Raw genomic sequence first — 20,164 nt, forward strand, 5'->3', positions numbered from 1 at the left:
TCCTTGCCCCTCTGCGCTGGAAGGACAGGTTTGCCAAGGATGTCTGAGGCTGCAGTTCCTGCTCATGTCTTCACCCTGAACCGTTGGGGAGCTTTAAAAATACCCGTGAAAGCAAAATGAATAGAAGGAGCATTTCTGCCTCCTGATCTCCGTTGGTGTTTGCAGGGTATGCAGATGAATTGCTTTAGAAAAACACATTAGCAAAGCAAAAGTTTATTCTAGGAAGTAGGAGGTGGGAGAATTGGCAGTAATTCTCCCTAGTATCCAAGGTATTATTAGAGGCTTATCCCTGCTCTGCACAGTAATCACATTGGAAATTTTTGATTAGAAAACAAAATCTAAATGAGAATTATGAATATTCATTAGGTGTATAGATTAATATGCATAATTATGCAAATTAGACAGCAATTAAACACCAATTCTCTGGGGAAATGATTAACACAAAGGCACAGAAATAGAAGGATGTAATTTGAAAGAAGTTTCTGGTTAAATGAACAGTAAGGGGAGCGGAGGAGACAAATACACGGCGTGTTTGCCATAATAATCAGCTTTGCTAAAATGAAATTGGAGTGTGCTCTGCAGCCTCGGCCCCTCCGTGTCCTTGCTCCTGCATGCACCCCTGTCCCTGCCGCTGTCCCACGCCACCGCTGGCACCACTGCTGCGAGCAGGTCTCTGCTCCTCAAAGAAAATCTCCTGAAAGGCCCTGCTGGCACCGTGGCTGCCATTGGAAGAGCCACTGCAGAGGGGTCCGCAGAGAGCCCCTGGGGCTGGGGGTGACACAGGGTGATGCTGGGTGCTGCCAGCAGTTGCTGCAAGAGGTTTCTCGTGCTGCCCTGTGGCAAGTGTGGCCATAGACCCCCTGAGCGGGGCTGGGGGTTCCATGGGACGAGGCAGAGAGGTGGCTCTGGCCAATGCCACCCGCGCTGCTCAGCCCCCTGCTGATCTGGGATTTCTCCATGTCCGCCCTGGCTGAGCTCGCAGTGTCTTCGTAGCATCTCCAGGGGCTGGCCGTGGGGCAGAGCGATGGACCTGCCCTGTCTGGCCTCCTCTCAGATTGCCAGCTTTACTTACCCCGTGAGCCTCTGAACGGGGAAATGCTGACTGCTGCCCCCTGAACCCCGGTCACTTGCTGGAGTGGAGAAGATGGACCAGCACAGCTGGAAATCCTGATGCTGAGTCGAGTCAAGGCTCGTCTTCCAGGAAAGGTTTCATCTGTGCAGTCATGGTACCAGCTTGAACGGCAAGAGCCTTGCGGATGCGACTCCCCAGGCTTTTAGTGTCCAGGTGGATGTTCACCATCTTCCGTGGGTGCTTCTTGTGCTGGTAGCCCATGGGGCACAGCCTGTGTGGAGCTGGCAGACCATGAAAGGAGATGATTTCCTACCGCAGTCTGTGTGCAGGCACATTGCAAAACACTCCTGTTTGGTCCCTTGCCATTTGGGGTCGGATACACTTTGCCAGGGATAGGCTTGGGAGGACTAAAAATGAGATGGACAGGAGTGTGCTCTGATCAGCCCCCTGTGGGACCCCAGCTTCCTCCGTGGGACTGTGGGGGGCTTAAATAAGAAATGCCCTTGAACCAGTACAGGTAACATTGTAACCCCAGCAATTCTCATCTCAGGCTTTCAGTTCTTTTAATCTGCTTGGTTGCAATGAAGGCCAGAGTTTGGTCCATGACCTAGCAGCACCATGGGCAAAAATCAGGTCCTGCTGGAGCACTGGGATGGGTGCGATGAGTTTGGAATTCATAGTCCTCTTCAATGTCGGTCTCCGGGGAGAAGAGGTGCATGGGTGCTGTTTGGAATAAAGCGAGTTAAAATACTTGTTTCTCCTCTTCCCACTGTCCCGTGTTTTGAAGCATTTCCAGGCTGTGGTGGGATTTGCTTTGAAGTTTGTGGAATAAACTCCCAGCTGGAGTGGGAAGGTGAGGAGGGAGAGGGGAGGATCAGTCACGCCAAGTGGAAGTGGTTTATTAATGAAAATACTGTTTTGTTTGTAGAAGGAAGAGTTAATATTGCGAGAACACCTTTGAGGCTTTGCTGATAAAGCAAGAGTAACCTTTGTTCTTCCTGTTTTTCGGTAGGTTTGGATGAAAGACCGGGATCAGGTTCCTGGGGAACGGGAGATCAAAACAGCTCCACATTTGACCAAGGAAGGGTAAGGATAAAGCACAAACACTGAACTCCAACCAAAATAAACGGGGGCTTTAACCGTGGCTTCTCGGCGTGTGCGTTTGTGCCCAGGTTGGGTCTAAACCTGAAACAGCTTTTCTTGCCCTGTTTCAGATGTCGGTTCTGTAACCCTGTGGGGACGACAGCAGGGAGAGGGATCGACACACACCCCCAGTCCCTATCTCCTCAGGCTTTGCTGCCTTGAGGTCCCCCTGGAGAAGGCTTTTCCTCCAAAAAGCTCCCCTAGGCCCACCCCCCCATGTGGGCTCCCCTCCCGGCCCTCGGCTGTTGCGTGGGGAGTGGGGGGGCTCCTGGCCACGGGCTGGGAGAGGTCCCCACGTGGGGCTGTGGCCGAGCAGGTTGAGGGGTCTCACCTGATGAGCTGTGCCTTCAGCAACGCTTGCTGGGCGCCCACTGTGCACTGGTGCGCTGCCGGGAGGGGATCTACCACCCCAGCCAGCTGAGGAGCCCGAGGTGGGGATGGAGATCCTGGGAAGGGTTTCTCAGGGAAGGAGTCGAGGCTGCAACAGTGCGTAACTGGGGCCTGAGGAGGGAAGAGACATTAACTTAATTGAAACGGTGTTATTTTGACAGATGCTCATGTTTTATTGGGTTTGTGTGATTCGTTTTTGCAATGGTACCTTTCCCTTCCCTTAGGTCAGTGGCAGAGCAGGTGCTGCGGTGTCATTTCTCATTTTTATAGACCTTCACCTCACACCCTTGCCCCCCTCCCCGGCTTGGGGAGGGGCTGCCTGGCTCTCACCTGCCGGGCAAAGGCAGAAGCTGCCCCAGCACAGGGCAAACGTCCCTGCTTTGGTGCTATACCCCCTCCCAATGCCATGGCCTCATGGCTGCACTGCCTTGCTCACCCTCGCTGTGAGAATAAAATCATTTCTATGCCCTTTTTATGAGGAACCTTTGACTTTGACACTTCCTGCTATCAGAGAGACTGAGCTCCGCTTGCGTTCTGGCATGGGGTTCAGCATCCCCAGATGCCCCGTGGTAACTCTCCCTTGTTGCTTCAGCAGAGCTATGGGGAAGGCCCCCACTACAGCGAGCACAGGGACCTGCCGTCTCACAACAGCATATCTTCATCGCCATTCCTGGGAGCTGGACTAGTGGGTAAGAGCCTTTCAGCTGCCTGGTGGGTGCCTGGGCAGAGCAGGGGAAACCTCCCACAGAATGGCACGCTGTGGTGGGAGCATTTGCACCGGCCGGTGTTGCTGTTCCCCATGTTGGACCTGCTCCAGGTGTTACCAAAGCTGTGGTTGAAGGAGCTGCTGTCCAGAGGGTCTCCTCAGCGCTTGATGTGTGTGACAGCTGCTGTATTTTATGTGTGTGATTATTTTTCCCTGCTTTACAGTAGCACCCAAAGGCAATAGCAGAGATTGACGCCTGCCGTGCTGGCACGGGGTGGGCTGAGTTTGCTCCTGGGAGCTGGTAATCAAGGGTGGAAAAAGCGCCAGGAGAGAGGGGGAGAAAAGACACGTTCATCGTAAGGTCTTCCAAGAGGCTGGTGGCTGCTTTGCTTTCCAGCCTGGCAGCCCCAGGGCAGTGCAGTCTCCAAAGAGAGCTGGTGTTGCTCCCCCTGAGAGCTGGAGTTGCTCCCCCTCGTTGCAGTGGGATTTGGAGGGCCTCTGCTCGTGTCCTGCAAAGGCTCCATCTGGCTCCTCCATCCCTTGCTGCAACGGAGCAGCACAAGGAGCTGGTGGGGACTGGCGAGTGCCAGAGGTGGTGATCGTGCGTGACCAGATACCTGCCACAATTTACCCAGTTACCTCTCCCAGCTCGGGGGTGGGAGGAGAGATTAAGAGCAAAAAATAGCCATCCTGAAGGGCTTAGAGAGCTCTAATGATGTTAGGAGCTGGGGTTAGTCCTCCCCACCTTTGCCCACGCAGTGGTGGTTAAAATCCTGCAGCAAGCGTGGCAGGAGCAGTGCTGGGGCAGGGTCCTGTAGCTTCGCGGCGTGTGGTGGTGGTTTGAAGGGTGGGGATGGAAGAGGGAGTTGTGTTCAAAACAGAAAATCCCCACCAGGAGGTTCTTCCTGCGGAGCTGGTCAGAAAGGGGAAGAGAGGAGCGGGGTCATGCTGGGAAGCGAGTGGCCACACGTTTGCCCCACCTGGCTGGGTGTCTGGGGTGAAGGGCTCACTCTTAGCTCTGCTCGCCACCGTCGTTCCTCTTGCTGTTGAGAGACAACAACGTGTAATTGCCCCTTGGGGGTCCTGCACAGGCGTGGAAGAGCGTTTCCAAGTGGCTCGTCCCGTCCCTCTGCAAGGACGGTTATTCCTTCTCATTTTCTGCCCCAGGACGATGTAACCAAAGCAGAGGAGACGTATCTTAATAAGACAGGCTACCCTTGATGCAGTTCAGCAGGGTTTCTTGGGGGTGTGCGTGGGGGGGACCCATCCCAACCCATCCCACACCTGGGGCCAAGGCAGCCTTGAGAGTTTCCAGCTGAGAAGGAGCTGCCCGGGGAGGAACACGGAGGTTTCCCCTTTGATGTGTGCAGGGAAGACGCGTTTGGCTTCCTCTCAAAGACAGGGCTCCCAGTCTTTGGCAAGCGCGGCGGCACTCCCCGGCAAGGCTGCGAGCCCAACCAGTCCCCAGCACGTGGAGTTGCAGCTCTGCCGCCCCGGCGGGTCATTTCCACCAGCTGTCTGGGCCTAAAGTACAAGCTGCAGCTCAGTGGCCGGCAGGACGGAGTCGTGCACTGTGTCCGAGGCTCCAGTCCCTGCTGGGACTGCATCCCCCTGTGCTGGTGCAAGGTTTTGGCCACCAGCCTGGCTGGTTGGGTGCAGCACTATAGCTCTGCTGCTTGAAACAGGGGCTGGGGAGGCCAGGAGGGAGCAGCCAGGAGGGGCAGGGGGCTCCTCACGTTTCAGAGATGCTTTTGTTCCTAAAATTGAATGTGGTTAAAGTAGAAAACATCAATTCCTGGAGCAGGTTCCAAAATACATAAATAAGCTTTACTTTGCCTCTGTGCTTATGTGCTGAGAAGGATGGACTGGAGGAAGACCATGGGTGGGATTTTCTCTTCCTCGTTCCCAAGCTGCTTCTGGAAACTTTTCTAGTGGCAAAATGAGTGGAAAAGGAGAGAAAGGAGAGCAGAAAGAAGATAAATAATGGCTTTTGCATACAATAGCCTAAAAGCAGTGGCAAAGTGGGAGGGAAGGGTGAGTTTTAGAGATATGTCACTTCAGCTGCCAGTCCCTGGTGTCCAGCAAGGTCCCCCCTGGGGGCAGTGGGCTGGGCAGGCTCGTGTTAATGAAGCAATTGAGTGGAACCTGTGGGGTTTAAAATGTGAGGTGATGGAAGGAGCAGATTAGTATGGACATGTCCAGTGGTACCAGGTGGACAAAAGGTGTGTGTGAGACGATCGTCTAAGTCCTTCTCCAAAATCAGAATTTATGTCTCCTTCCTACTCAACCTTTTATTTCTTCAAGGAGGATCAGAAACTGCTGTAAGAAACATTTCAGGAGGAACGTGATCTGTGCTGGAAATGCTGGATTTGGCCAGCTAGAATGGGAGGCTGAGCTGAAAGGGCCCCACCAGGAAAAGGTGCACCTTGGCTTCCCCCTTGGCGTGGGCTCTGAGCACTGGTCTGTGCCAGCTACCACTCCGTTGGGGTGGGGCTGGCCTCCTCCAGGAACCTGTGTCCTCCAGCTTTTGTGTTTCTTGAGTCAGGGCAGTGTCCCCTCTTAACGGTGTGCGCTGGGGCACTGAGCAGCCTTCCCGCAGCGAAGGGACACTGCTCCCCAGGCAGCGCTTGTTGAAGAAATGGAGGTAAACTGATTTTTTGGGCTCTTATTTTCTACATGCATACAAATGGAAAGGAGGCTCCACTGGCACCAGCCTTCGGTGGCCTGGGGAGCTCCTGACAGCCTGGGCTTTGAAACTGGTGGCATCCTTTTGAGGACGGAGACTTCACCTGCCCCTGAAGACTGGCAGTGTTTCGGGGCTGTGGTGTATGGGGAGAGGAGCAGGGGTGCAGCTGAGCGCTCCCCTTCCCACATGAGGCATCTCGGCACTCACAAACTGATCTGACACAAGCAGGGGGGGTGAGGAGAGAGATTGAGGAACTGCAGAGTGTAGTGGCTGTTTGGATAAAGGAGCAGCAGAATGTGCGAGCTTGTTCATCCCAATCTCTTCCCGGCGCGTCCCTGGGAGCTGGCTTTGCAGTGCCGGCCAGGGGAGCTCTGGCTGCAGGTGGGTCTGGCTTGCGAGCGGTGATGATGATGGTGCGTGGAAGCTGTGCAGAGCCTTGGTGTCAGGTGTATTTTAGCTAGAGGGGTGGAAAATTGGGAGTAGTGCCAGGGCAGCAAACAAACTGCATGAGAAGGGCTGGGCTAGAGGGAGTTGTGTAGCCCAGAAGAGAAGGAAAGCAGGTCTGTGTTTGATGGGAGGAGGGCACTGCCAGCACATCCCTGAAAGCCCTGCAAGGCTCTGTGCCATCGCTCCAGCCCGTGCCCTTGTCCCCTGCCCAGGGTCCCCCTCCCAAGTGCAGTGTGGAGGGGGCTGCTCCGCTCCCAGGGTGGAACTGGGTGAGCACAAAGCTCTGTGCAAAGTGCCGGGCAGATTTAATCCCAGAGGGACAGCGTGCCTGTTGTTTCCCGCGAGCAGCAGCAGTCCTGGCAGCAGGAGACACCATCGCTGGAGGGATGGCTGCTGCCTGCTCACCTGGAGGCAGCCCCAGTCCAGCCCACAGTCCAACCCATCCCCACTGGGATGATGGCCCTGCGGATTGCTTGGTGCACACCTAGTCCAAAACCGGTTTGAATTCAGACACCGTGCTTTGAAAAGTCCTGGCTTCTAGTCAGGTGGGACAGAGGGATGTGGTATTTGGGGCTTATGGATGTTCTTTTAGATGAACATACGGCATCCGGCACGATGGGAGCTTGGCTTTGGGAGACACTTTGGATGCAGAGCAGGAGAGGGGCTGCTGGGACCTGTGGGTGCTGCTGCCAGAGCTGGCCTTCCCTTGTCCTCTGGGCTCCCCAGGAGCTGCAGGTGAGGCTGCTCATGCCCTTGATGAAGGGGATGGTGCAAGGGCAATGTTTTGTCAGCTTTCCAAAGCTCAGGTTCCTTCCCTGCCACAACTTCAGCTCCACGAGGTGATGGGGAAAACCAGAGCTGTCTGCAAGGCTAACTGGGCGAAGAGGTCTGGCCTGTGTTGCACTGGACAGGATAACCTAAATTTAAAAAAAAAAAAAAAGAAAAAGCAAGTAAGTCCCTGAATGGAAATACCTTCAGTGCTTTGAATAAAAATCACCCCAGGCTGCTGGGCAGGGGTCACTGAACCTGATGAGCAGGGTGCAGTAGCAATGCCTGCGAGCTCCATCGCTCCGCGCTGATCCCTTGGTGCTGTTCCCCAGAGGACACGTGGAGAAAGGTGATGGGGACCATCCCTGGCCACCTGGGGTGCTGCCAGGACACTGCACGGTGACAAACTGGCTTGTCCCAGAGGGTGAGGAGGGCTTTTCTCTTTTAAATCACTAGTCTTCAAAATCTGCCACTATTTTACCATTCATCTCCAGTGGAAGGAGGGGGAGGGGGATTGCTCAAACAGCAGGGGAAACTGATAAGCCATAACAGATTTCTTTCTAGTAATTATTTCTAGTAATTAGCTTCTTTTCAGAGGAGTGTTTCTAATCTTGTGTGTATTGTGAGCTGTTAGGGATTGGGTTCCTCCTGGACAATGGTTTTAATCTGCCCACCAACAGGGTTTGCTGCTCCTGTTTTTTTAACATTTTTTTTTTTTTCTTCTCCTCCCTTTTAATCCCCGGCTGTGTTTTTACTCCCCTTTTTCCCCAGGCCGTAACTCTAATGGAATTACCGGCAGAGCTGGGGGGCAGAGCTGGGGGGAGGAGGTGCGTGGTGGGTGGCTGGGGCGGTGGGTGCCGGGGGGGCTGCACTGGGGCTCCGTTTTGGAGCAGGGACGGGGTGATGCAGGGGCACCGGTGTGAACTCCCCGCAGGCTGGCAGCAGCGTGGGGCACTGCACCTCGGCCAGGCACCTGCCTTCCTCCCGGCAGGCACCGGCAAAACCTGTAGGCAGCATTGAATCACCTCTTCTTGGCTGATTTGTATGCACCTTGGGGAGAGAAATGGTAAAACCACAAGTTTATTTCAAAGCACGGTTTGCTCCCGTGGAGGTGAGATGCTGCCACGGTCCTGGGCGCCAAGGCCAAACCCGGCCACTGCCAGAGCTGGCAGCGAGCTCGGGAAAGCGGAGTTTTTATTCTGCTATCTTGTCTCTGAGCCCGGGAGCAAATCTGCTCTTGGGAGGAGAGAGCACAGCCGGCGTGTGTGGGTTTCTCTGCAGAAGCCCAGGGTGAAGGCAGACATGGGAGAGGCTTCGTCTGAGCCCGGCACAGCCAGATCCTGCAAGAGAGAACATGCTGGGAGAGGAGGGAGGTTGGGAAATGGCTTGTTAAGCAGGGTTGAAGGCAGGGGTAGGAGCCGGCAGGGGTGGGAAAGGCAGGGGGTGCCAGAACTCGCAGCGAAGCAACGCTGTAAAGAGCTGGATATGCCAAATGCTCCCAGCCAGTCTCTGGGTGCACCTTGCTCAAGGTGCCATCCGCTGCGCTTCACCTTTGCACGCTAAAATCGGCAGAGGTAAATCCAAAGATAGGATTTCCAAGGGAAACCCCTGTCCTGTTCAAGGGATTTTATTCCCAGTATCTCCTGACTTTTTATTTCCCCCCCCTCCTCCAAGATCCCTTAGCACCTCTCTGCAGGATTTCAGTAACTGGCTCAGGAGCAAGATGGCATTCGGGGAGATTCCTGGCATTTTCTGCTGAGCCCTGCCTGTGCCCTGGTCCTTGCTGTGGCTCTGGGGTCTCGCCACCTTTCCTGGTCGGTGCCCCTGGGTTGTGCTTGTGAAGGGGTGGCTCGGGTGAGTCCCAGTGCAGCTGGGTTTGCTGCCTGTGCCCAGGGGGCATCTCCTGGCAGCCGAAAGCAGCACCTTCTGCTGGCACGTTCCGATTTTCTTGCCCAACTCGTGAACTTTTTTTTTTATATTTCAGTAGGCTAGATACATTGTGATCCAGAAAACTCTGTTCTTCCTTCTGCCTTGTTTTCTTAGACAACAAAATAAAATTTTCTACTGCTGAGGGTTTTGCTGCTTTTTCCCCTGCCTGCGTGATGACAAAGGAGGGCGCAGGGGCTGGGGGTTGCCCCCCCTTTCCCAACCTCCCCCATCCCGTGAGATGCCCGAGTGTGCAGCAGCCTGCAGGTGCCAGGCCATGCTCGCTGTCCCACAAAAGACCATCAGTCGAGGGCAGCGGGATGAGGAGCAGTGTGGCACAGAGCTGGCACTGGGTTGCCGGTCCTTCTTGCCGCGCACAAGCCAGGAGCCCTGTTGGTTCAGTGTCTGATTGATCTGGTGAGGGCAGAGGCACTTGGCTCGGTGCTTCACCGCTCAAGCCACGCGTGGAAGCGGCGGTTTATGATCAGATGGGAGGCCTGGCAGTTGCTGACCAGATAAACTAGCGTGACATTACCCTGGCTTTCCTCTGGTTTAGGAGTAATTGTGATCTGCCTGATGCCACAACCTGTTGAGTTATTTGTGTAACGTTGCCGGCACTGCGGCAAATAGAGCTGCTAAGCTCTTTTAAAAATTAGGTCATTTAGGAGATCCATCCTCTGACATTTTGACCTTTGTTTACTTAACGTTTAAGCCTCTGAAGCGAAACGGCAGCGGATGGTTACCGGTGCATACGGCTGTCGCTGGAGGTGAGGGGTGCCAGGGTGCTGGCGTGCCGTGTTGGGACCCCCGGCATCATTGGGAAGGGGAGTGTCTCAGGTTTGGGGGTTGTAGTGGGGGAACCCACTGCGATACCTGGGTTGTGTTCAAAGCCCCTGTGCTAAGGCTGCAAAGCCAAGCAGCCTTCCCTCTCTTCCCGTCTCTGCCCAGCCCTTCAGGGGAGCTGGTTTGGGGAATTGCGTTCCCCCCCTGCCTTCATCTGCACCCCAAAACCTCCTAGCCGTGTGTGGAGCTGCCTGCCAGCCCAAATGTCGCCCCAGTGCATTAACCTGCATCTCAGCAGGCTTCAGTGATGGCTTTGGGTTAAGCAGATTGGCAAAATCCTCCCCCTCCCAATTTTGCTTACTAAGCCGGAGTGGAGGCAGGATGCGATCACCCCTTTTCAGGGAAGGGCCTTTGCCTGCGCAGGGGGGTGCTGGCAGAGCCCAGCACCGGAGCGGTGCCATCCTGCCATGGGTTCAAAGCCTTTTGGATCATCATCTCCTGTTTCCCTCTTTATTCCTGGTTTCCCTGGTGGTGCCATTAATAGGCCATACCTAACACCAGGGGAAGATGCCTCATACATTTTCTGTCCAGTTTTTCTTCTTTTTTTCTTTTTTCTTCAATGAAAACATGTCTGTTCCCCACTAGAAAAATGCCTAGTTTTCCTTTGGATGGGAGGGAAACACCAAAGCAGACTGTTGTGCTTCTGGCTGCCCTGGACAGACAGTGTAGAACCATTCCCTTTCTCCCTGGCCTGGGGTTCTTCCCCAGGGCTGCAGCACTGCCCAGGCACCCATGGGTGCTGCTTGCTGGGGGACCACCGTGTATTCCGGGGCTGTGACCGCAAAGGAAGAGACTGCAAGGGCATTTCAGAATGGAAACATTTCACCATGTGTGTTGGGTGGTTTTTTTCCTCCCTCCCCCCGTGAAAACACTATTTTCAGCAGCATGTGGGCAGGGTGAGGTTGAGCATGTTTGATAAAAGCCGTCGCTGGGTGCTAAAGTTCATGTGGTAGCGCTGGGGCACGTGGGCTTGGCTGTATGGGGCGGCATCCCGGGCAACGGGGATGCTCGGCTGCAAGGAGCCCTACGGTCCAGGAGGAACCTGCCGGGTGGGATCTAAAGGAGGGGGCTTGGAAAGGAAGGAAAGGGTTTTCTATCCAATGCCTGCTCTTTAGATCTGGATGGGGGTTTGGAAAGTTGAATCTCCACCAGGAAAGGGGAAGAAGGTAATCCCTGCGCCGTATGGAGCAGGAGCTCAGCTCCACACGCTGCTGCTCAGCACGTGCTGGAATTGTATTTCCTATTGTATGGAAAGCGCCCACAGAGTCTGGTCACTCATGCCTGGCTTTGCTCTGTCATTGCCTCTGCCAAATTTGCCTGGCTTTTTTTAATATGTCTGGAGGGAGATTTTTTATTTTTTTTCCTCTGGTCTGACACGGCCAGTTTCCATGGCCACAAGCACTTCCCTGCATTGCTGCAGTTTTGGGGTTTTGCTGTTTACGGACCAGCCGATCCCTGCTGTCTGTGAACTTAAAAAGAGCCTCCTGTTTTAGCCATGAGCTATTACGGGAGGCAGTCACCTCTGCAGACGGGTGGAGGAAGCTGCATTATGAGAGCAGGCTTCGCACCTCGGCGGGACAGCCCGCACCCCGAGGGACACACACAACCTCCCCTTCCCTCTTACACAAAACCTTGTCTTTTCTTTTTTGCACTGTAGGGAAGAGCAGTGAAAGAGCCTCGTACTCCACGTTTGGAAGAGACGCAGGAATGCCAGGACTAAACCAGGTAACGATAAAAGGCATTGAGATTTTTTGCTTCGTTTACTGGCTAAGCTGCTAGGAGCCTGGGAATGAAAAGCAACCTGGCGATATGCATCTTGCCCCTCTGCACGAGGTCCTGGAAAGCCTCTGCTCTGCTCAGAAACGTCTGTTGAGTGTCAGTGGTTTATGCAGGCATGTGTTGCTGGCTCAGAGGAGTTGTCAGAATTTAGAAAATGGGGTTGTAGCAGCTTCTCAGTTCTTTTAAAAACCTCTTCAGGCTCACTTCTTCTGTTATTGCTAATCCTGCTTCTAGCTGATTTGTATTTAATCAGATATGACCTAGCCACGCTGCCCTCGGAGGGGGTGTCAATGAGTCGGATCCAAGCAACACCTTTCCTTGTGACAGGGTGGCTGCAGGCAGAGGAGCGCTCCAGGAGGCACTTTCTCCCTCTGGCTACTTGCCTTGAGGCTCTCGCTTTGCCTCCAAGCCCCACGCCTGGTGCTGCATGCTCCCCCTCCCTGACCAGCGTCCCCATGTCCCCCCACTCGCCGGATGAGGGAAGGAAGAATCTGCGAGATGGTTTCTGTGCCGTTGTAGCATCGGTTTGGTCGATATTGGGTGGCGTTTTGGTTTTATAGTGGTTCTGTTGCTGCAGGACCCGCATATCCACAATATGGGGGGAGACACGGCATGGGAGAGATCCGCCTCTTGCAGCAACATCCCTGCCCTGTTGGGTCACCCCATGTGAACCCTGGCAGGAGGACCAGGGCTGTGCCGTGGGGAAAAACTTGCTTCCTGTGGGGAATACCACAGGCATCAATCAGAGCCCGGGAACGCAGTTGACCAGCCCTGAGATAATCTAGCCTGCTGCCACCAGCATCCAGAAATAGTTTTTTGGGAAGGAGCGAGCACCTCCGCTTTGATGTGTTGCTGCAACTGCCCCGTCAGTGCCCGAGCGTGGCCCCGGGGAAACAGTCCCACCATTTTATTCAAGGGAGCAGCTTTTGGCTGGACAGCTTTTTATTTTATACATGTACACACACACATATTACAAGTTTTAATTTTACACAAATTTGTCATAATTTCCTCTTCTCTGAACTGAGGATGTTTCCTTTGCTGAAACAGCTGTGCTGGCTGTCTGTGCCAGAGTGGATTTAATTTACCACTGAAGCTGCTAAAACAAAAATGGGACAGATGCCAAGCCTTGCTTTTTAATGTTATGGTTTTGCTGGGGTTTCATGGAGGAGGGGGAGATATAAAGTAACAGAAATGGGGTGGGCAAGTGGTGCTGGGGGCTGGGAGAGGCCCTGGCGTGGGCACGGGGGTCCGGATCAGGTGGCAGAGCGGGAGACTGAGACCGTTTGATGTGGAGGGGGAGACAAAACCCCTCTTGTGTGGGGTGGTGGGAGGCGAGTGGGGCTGTCTGCACACTTCACTGTGGCCCCCAGAACAGTTGTTGCTTCTGGCTCCAGGTTTTTTTTTTCCCGGGGGGTGGGGCATTGACCTGTTGGGGTTTTTTTTTTTTTTCCTTTCTGAAAAAGAGCTGGAAAATTGTCCAGTGGCAGATGCCCTGGATGGGGAGCAGTTCCTCCCCAAAATGCCTTCCTCGGGGGCAGAGCTGCAGCTCCCCCCTTGTTTAACCCTTCACCATCTCCAGAGGCATCCCCAGGGAGAGGGAACAGGAAGAAAATCCCTTTCGTTGGGAAATTGCTTTATAATCTCAGTGCTGCTCCAGAGATACCTGCTGGAGGAACCGGGCAGCAGCAACCCAGCCCTCCGGGATCTCCTCCAGGGTGCTGTGCCGCTTGCTTTTCTTGGCCACACAGCTCCGTGGCGCGTAGCGGTTTCAGTGCAAAGGTAATATGACCGGTGGAACAGATTGCAGGAATTTCACCAGCTGTGAATACATGAGCTCCTCTTTCCCTCCCCAACCCCTTTCTGGAGGAGACAGTTTTAAAGCAGTGGGTTTTAATTTCCAGTTTCTCAAAAGCCTGAAATCCTCCTTTATTTCAATGTGTTGCCCTCGGAAGATGGGTCAAAGTGAAGCTTTTGTTACTTAAAGGCCGTTTGCCAGCCCTCTTAAATTCCGTGCAAATACATTTAACTTGCTTCTGAGGTGAAAGGGGCGATGCTGACGGGTGTGCTCCTGGAGGTCAAGGCATACTTGCTCCATCCCAGGAGCCAGCGAGCACCCTGGGCTCCGGCTCCTGCTGCTTCCCAGCGTGCCCAAGGTCAGCTGGGATAAACACGAGGGAGGAATTTCCTCTTTTTAGAAAGAGGGATTCGACTTTTCCCTGATAAAATGCAAGAGAAAACCACCCCCCCAGAGGCATTGCAGCTCTGGACCCGCAGTGGGTCTGGCTGCACAGCACTGGGATGGGAGAGGAACCATCCGTGCCGGCTCTCTGGGCTGGGCTTTGCGGCTGGGAGGGCACTGGGAGAAGCACGGGGGGGCACTGGGAGAAGCATGGTCAGGTGGGCTGCTGGCTGCGTGACCTCCTGTCTCTTGTGTTTAGGTGGTGGAGGGATGTGACAGCCTCAGGGGCTCCTGCGTTTGCTGGTGGGCGAGCGCTGTGTTTGTCCTCTGCCCCGGCGGGGTCCCCAGCAGTGTCGCGAGGGGCAGGATTGGGGCTGTCTGGGGGTCCCCAGCAGCGTCGCGGAAGCGAGGGGCGAGATTGGGGCTGTCTGGGGGTCCCCAGCAGTGTCGCGGAGGCGAGGGGCGGGATTGGGGCTGTTTGGTCAGATGAACCTTTTGAAGATGGGTGGACGTGCTGTGCCCGCAGGCACCAAAGCACTGGTTGCATCAGAAACTGTAATCCCTTGTAAACTCTTTGTAGGAGTTTTGTCCTGAGTAAGTCCACGAGGCAGAGCAGGGAGCGCTGTGTAACGAGCCCCTCAGCCCGACAGTTGCCTCCTCTTTGGTTTTAGCAGACTGGGCCGATAGAACGGTCGGCAGGGTCTCATCCTGCCCCCGTGTCAGCGAGGTGAGTGTGGGACCACGATGCTCCCCGCAATGACACCTGCCAGTTTGCATCCTTGGTTTGTAGGGAGGTTCCTTGCTGGGGTCCAGCAAGAAAACACAGCTTGAAAGACCCTTTTTTTTGCTGCATATATATTCCCCCACTGCTACCCCCATATTTATATATTTGTTTTTCCTTCTGGCCCCTTGGCTTGTCTTTTCTATTTTCCCCTCAGCTGAATTTGTATGAAGGTGGCTCAAGGCAGCTCTGTTCTCTCCCAGTCACCATGGTGGTTTTCCAGCGTAATTATATGGAAGGGCTTTTCTGTCTCCTTGTTTGCAGACTGGTTTCCTGCCCAGTGAAATGGGAATCGCAAGTCCGAGCACGCTTTCCCCCACTGGGGTGAAAGGGGGGTCTCAGTACTTTTCTTACCCCAACAATCCTCGCAGGAGAGGTGCTGACAGCAGCATAGGTAAGTCGCTTCGTGTCACCTTCGGGTGCCACTGCTCTGGTTTGTGCCACCGCTTGGTCAAGCAACCGCAGGGGCTGTTGGTTGGGCAGGAGCCCGTGTGGGATCTGCCTTCAGGAATGAAAGCGCTGATGTTGCCATATGTGCACGTAGGTGTGAATTTGGCATTTGCTTTTTCGGGGGGGGGGAGGGGGGGGGCAATAAAATATAAATATATAGAATATATATTAAAAAAAAAATTAAAATGGGTGTTTGGGCTCGGAGTCGTGTAGAATTTCCTTCTTTCTGGAAAATGTCAGATTAGGTGGAAGCAGCACAGGGCTTGAGGTTCTTCTAAAAACGCCTTCAGCCACGCTGCACATCAGTAGTCATTCCTGGAAAACCTTGGGCCACCTTTGGGGCTGGTTTTATGGCCGGTGGCCCTCCTGGGAGCCCCTGACCTGCTGCAAGCGAACGGGGCTGCCAGGAACAAGTCGCTCAGAAGCGGAGTGAGGTGGGGGTGCTCTGCCGGGGCTGGGGGAGCTGTGCCCTGGGACACTGCGTTTGCTCCAGCACCTCTCCTTGCCTACCTGCCGGCTTTGGTGTTCCACAGCAGGAGTTGCCCGTATCTGGATCTACATGGGAATAAGCCATTTTGCTTTTAATGAAAGCTAAGGTTGGATGTGAATTTAACTTCCGAGTGAAGACAAAAGCCCCAGTTCTCCAGAACTTGTGTTTCTTGTCATAGTTCCTCTCCGCACCCTCCAAAGTCACTTTCTTGCTGTTATTTTGGGCTTTCCCCAACAAATGAAACCAGAAGTGACGTATGTTACATGTATTTTTTCCAGTGCTTTTCAGAAAAAGGCATCCACTTTGATACTGGCACTTTAAAACATTGCGGCTTTATATTATCAGCCAGGAAAACGATTCTTTTGCATCAGGTCATTCTGTGTGATGAATTTCTCCTCCTGAGCTGCAACCTGGCAGAGTCCCTGGCTTGGCAGACTTGCTGTGTTAGCAGCCTGCACCCCCCGCACCTGGGGCTTTCCTTAATTACGAACTGAAAAAAAGCCCTCAAATTTTTAACCGGTGCTTCTTCCCCCCTGAGCCACTCAGCTGGGTGTTTACTCCCCCCACCTCCCTCTGAGCTGTCTTCCCCCCCAGGACCATGTGTCCTCCTGCGTGGGAGCTGGACCTGGAGAGAAGGGCAGGGGAGGGACTGGCCCAGGGCAAGCGCCATCCGCCTTCCTGCAGCAGTGACGCTTTGCAAATGAAAATGCAACCCCATCCCTGCATTTGTTCTCTCACTGCAAACCCACTTCAAGTTAAATTGTTTCAAAAAAAAACCAAAAAAAAAAAAAAAAAAACCCCAAACAACTGAGGGGTTACTTATGGGCTCAGTCTCTTCCAAAGAGCAAGCTCAGCCCTTCTTTACACGGTGAGTGCCTCTTACCGTGGTGTTTTGGGAAGGGCTGCCCTGTGAACTCCGGTTTTGGGTGAAACCCACCCTTGAAGGGTGCAGATGAGATGAGGAGGAGAATTTCATCCTCAGACATTCTCACTGTTGATGATTCCTTGGCTATGGGGCATTTGGGATCTGAGCCCTGTTTGTACCTGTGTCTTCCATCCTTGGAGACTCGAAGCTGTAGCTTGTTTTCCCTCCTGCTGACCCCCTTCAAAAATTAGATCCTCTCTTCTTTTCTTTAAACCAGATGGACAGCCCAAAAAGGTTCGGAAGGTGCCTCCTGGACTCCCCTCCTCGGTAAGTGGCAGGAGCGTTTCCCCCACAAGTATCTCCTCCCCATTCCTCCATCCCCTGGGTGTCCTGGCTCCCTCTGCCACCAGAGCTGCTGGCCCTACGGGTCCAGCCACCCCAAACATTGAGGGCTTGGATTTTAGCAGGATGGGGGAAGGGTTTTCCCAACTCCAGCTTCCTATGTAGGAGAAATGGGGAAGCCCTGTGGGACTGCAGTGCCGGGGGACTGACTGGAGAGGTGGAGCGGCTGGTGGTGGCACCTCCCTGGCCAGAGCCCGCACCCACCACCTCCTGCCCTTGCTGGCTCTCGTCTGTTTGATGTTATGTCGTGAGTGCCCGAGTGAAATGTAATATTTTATGCGATCAGATTTCACTCCAGAAGGGAAACCAAACCAGTTGTAATGCGGGCAGGCAGCTGGGGCTGCTCCAGGTGTGTGCACTGCCTGGGCTGTTTTATAAGAAAGCCGAGCAGCCTGTAGGAATATCTTAGCCATGCTCTTGCGGCTGTTACAGGGGAATAAACTGAACAATGTCTTTGTGGCTAGAAGTAATGGGATCTCCAGAAAAGCTAATTGGAGTGGGCTGGAGGGTTCCTGCAGGAATATGGGAGCTGTCTGGCTGCGCGGCAGCCGAGGCTGCATTCCTCGCTGGAGCGTTTGCGTGCTTGCAGGGGGACGGGCAGGCTCTATCCTGCGGGCGAGCTGGAGCCCAGGCTGGGGCGGTGCTGGAGACGTGCCCTTGCCCGAGCACGTCGTGCTGCTGGCTGCCAAAGTTGCCGCTGATGCGATGTGAAGCGGGTGCCCGCTCCCCCAGTCCTGGGGGAAAACCCGTGTGCGTCCACCCGTGGGGGAGGTCTCGTGCCATGCTGTTCCCTGCTGTTCCCTCGCTGCTCGCACAAAGCTTGGTCTGTAACCTCCGCTGTGGTTCTGCCTTTGGAAATGCCCCCCGAGATGCTGCTCTTGGGAGGATGGAGGGAGAGGAGGGTGCAGAGGGCTGCCCAGATGGGGTTTGCGGGCTGGAGGGTCCGTGTGGACCCTCGTTGTGCAGAAACCAGCCCCAGCCAGCAGCGCTCAGTTGCTCCAGCAATCTGCGTTTTAACAGGGAAAACCTGCGCCAAGCAGAATCTGTCGCGTTGCGTCGAGTTGGTGTGTGAAACGCAGGGCTTTTACATCCTGGTCGACATGTGGGGAAAACATCGCTCCCAACAAATGGCCCTTTATTGGCCTCCGATTTCAAAAGGTGAAGGGGCTCGCTGCCCCCTGTGCTGGCAGCGCCCTAAAGGGCCACGATTCCCAGAGGAAGAGCCAGAGCTCAGCGCCTTCCCTGTGCCTGAGCCAATGCTGCACAGCGGCTTTTCCAGCCCAGAAAGCGCTGGCTGTCGCCTCGGCTGCCCCTTGACCGCAGAGCTCCAGTTGTTGGTGGATGGGCTGGTGCTTGCTGCCCTCTCTTTGCTGTGACCTCCGGCTTCTCGGTTTGGTTTTTGACTTCCACACCTGGGGAGCAAAATCCGTACCGAGGCAGTGCCAGAAGTGCAGAGCAAAAGGAGTTGCCGGCCTCAAAGGCAGCGGATCAAAGGCTCTTTCTTGTCTGACTCGCCTGCGCAGGAGCCTGCCCCATGTTATCGCTGGACCCTGTGCAAAATAAATAGGTTAATCAGCATCTTATTAAAATAAAATGCTTTAATCTGTAATTCCCTCGCTGCTTTGAAACTCGGAGAGGTCAGTGGATGGAATAGTTGGGGGTGGCTGAAAGAGGAGTGATTCTGCCAAAGGCACCAAGAGGCACTGGCGGCGTTGGAGGCGGTTGAAGAGGGATGTGAAAGCGATGCCGGGGCTACGGGCAGGGGCACTGGGCTTGTAACCCACGGCCCTTTGGGGTTAGTTAGTGTGAAACACACAATGCGGAGCTGGAGAGCAGGGTTAGTGCTCGTGGCCATGCTCCCCTGCAGGCTGGCATGTCCAGGCACAGGACCTGGGGCTGGATGAGGCCCCCGAGCCCCCGCTGCACGTCGTCTGGCTTTGCCGGAGGAAGCTGGGGAGGGATTTTGTGCAAGTTGATTCCTGTAGGATTTTGTTGCCACAGTGAGTGTGGTGGCTGGGAGCCGTTTCAGCCTGTGAATTCACAGTCTGGTCACTGCTCTGTTTAGCTTTAGTCTGCCTGAAGTCCCACCCCAGTTCATGCATTTAAGCAAGAAAAGCAGGGAGGGGAAAAACAACCCAACACCACAAAGCCCTGCGAATCCCAGCACTGGGGCTTTTCATGCAGCTCTCTCGCTGCGCTGGCAATTTTAACCGGAGGAAATGACCTCACCTGGAGGTCCCCAAGGCCACCGCCGGCTCGGCCGGAGCTGCCGGCGCAAGGGCTGGGGCCACGGGGTGGGGAGGGGGGGACCTGGCACTGATTTACTGTTTCCTGCAGCGCTTGGCCGGCGGCCCCCGGCTCGGCCGGCTCCCCCACACGCGGCGGGGCTGGGATGCTCTTGGCCGGTGTGGGGAAGAGCACAGTTGGCTTTTCACAGCCTCCCCCCGCACCGAGTGGGGAAATGAAAGATTTGGAGGGGCCAGAGCCACTCCTGGAGTGAAACCTGGCCCCTGGGGGCCCAACAGGAGATGGGGGTGGGGGTGTATCTGCGGATGGGGGAGCAGGGTGGCGACGCAGCAAGGGGAACTCCCCCCTGCTTTGCAATCCTGGTCCGCTCATCCCTGCTGTTTTATTCTTCTTATTTTCGCTCTGGATTTATTAAATGGATGTTGCAGCTCACCGTGGCCCCCCCGCGCCAGCTCCGCTGCCGCACAGCTGCCTCGCGTGCTGGCCAGGTGCCAGCCCCTGGCAGATGGCGCGGGGCTATTAGACGTGCTTCATTCGATTCCCTGTCCCAGCTCCCGCTATTTAATCAAATTATAGGAAAAGTCAATTTACTGGATTCTTGTTCTTTGCAGCCTCCTCCATTCCCCTGCTCTCCCCGGCCGCACGCGCTGCCCACGCGCTGCTCCGTGTGCCCGCAGCACCCCAGCACCATCCTGCGATGCCACGCAAAGGCCGAGTGCCCTGATTTTTCTTTCTTAAGCGAGGGGTGAAGGGCAGCTGCCATCGTCTGTCAGGTTTTTCCCTTCCCCCTCTTTTCTTTTTATTTCTTCTTTATTTTCCAAGTTGCCCAGTCTCGGTCTGTAGCACCAGTGGCTTCCAGCTCCCCCTCGCCCCGCGGGGTCCAGTTGCCTGCTGCCCTAGAGCTGATGGGTGGCGAGGGGCTGGGGCTGCCCCTGGGGCTCTGAACCCCCCCAGCTTAGAGAGAAGCTGCTCTGAGAAGCAGGAACCTCG

The 20,164-nt window shown here is 54.8% G+C and overlaps 1 protein-coding gene across 17 annotated transcripts in view; it reads left to right on the forward strand.

Annotated features, from left to right (window-relative positions):
* The window catches only part of TCF3 (transcription factor 3), an 80,198-nt gene that overhangs the window by 39,279 nt on the left and 20,755 nt on the right, over positions 1 to 20,164 (forward strand). For 13 of the 17 annotated variants that reach the window (XM_056338336.1, XM_056338337.1, XM_056338323.1 and 10 more), the window contains exons 4-8: positions 2,085 to 2,158; positions 3,198 to 3,294; positions 11,639 to 11,706; positions 14,985 to 15,114; positions 16,803 to 16,852. In XM_056338336.1, coding sequence (XP_056194311.1) covers positions 2,085 to 2,158; positions 3,198 to 3,294; positions 11,639 to 11,706; positions 14,985 to 15,114; positions 16,803 to 16,852 — 419 coding nt within the window. The remainder of the gene's footprint in view (positions 1 to 2,084; positions 2,159 to 3,197; positions 3,295 to 11,638; positions 11,707 to 14,984; positions 15,115 to 16,802; positions 16,853 to 20,164) is intronic. The other 4 variants (XM_056338324.1, XM_056338338.1, XM_056338339.1 and 1 more) reach the window with 1 other exon arrangement.

Source organism: Falco biarmicus, chromosome 4, assembly GCF_023638135.1.
Source record: "Falco biarmicus isolate bFalBia1 chromosome 4, bFalBia1.pri, whole genome shotgun sequence".
Taxonomy (NCBI): Eukaryota; Metazoa; Chordata; class Aves; order Falconiformes; family Falconidae; genus Falco; species Falco biarmicus.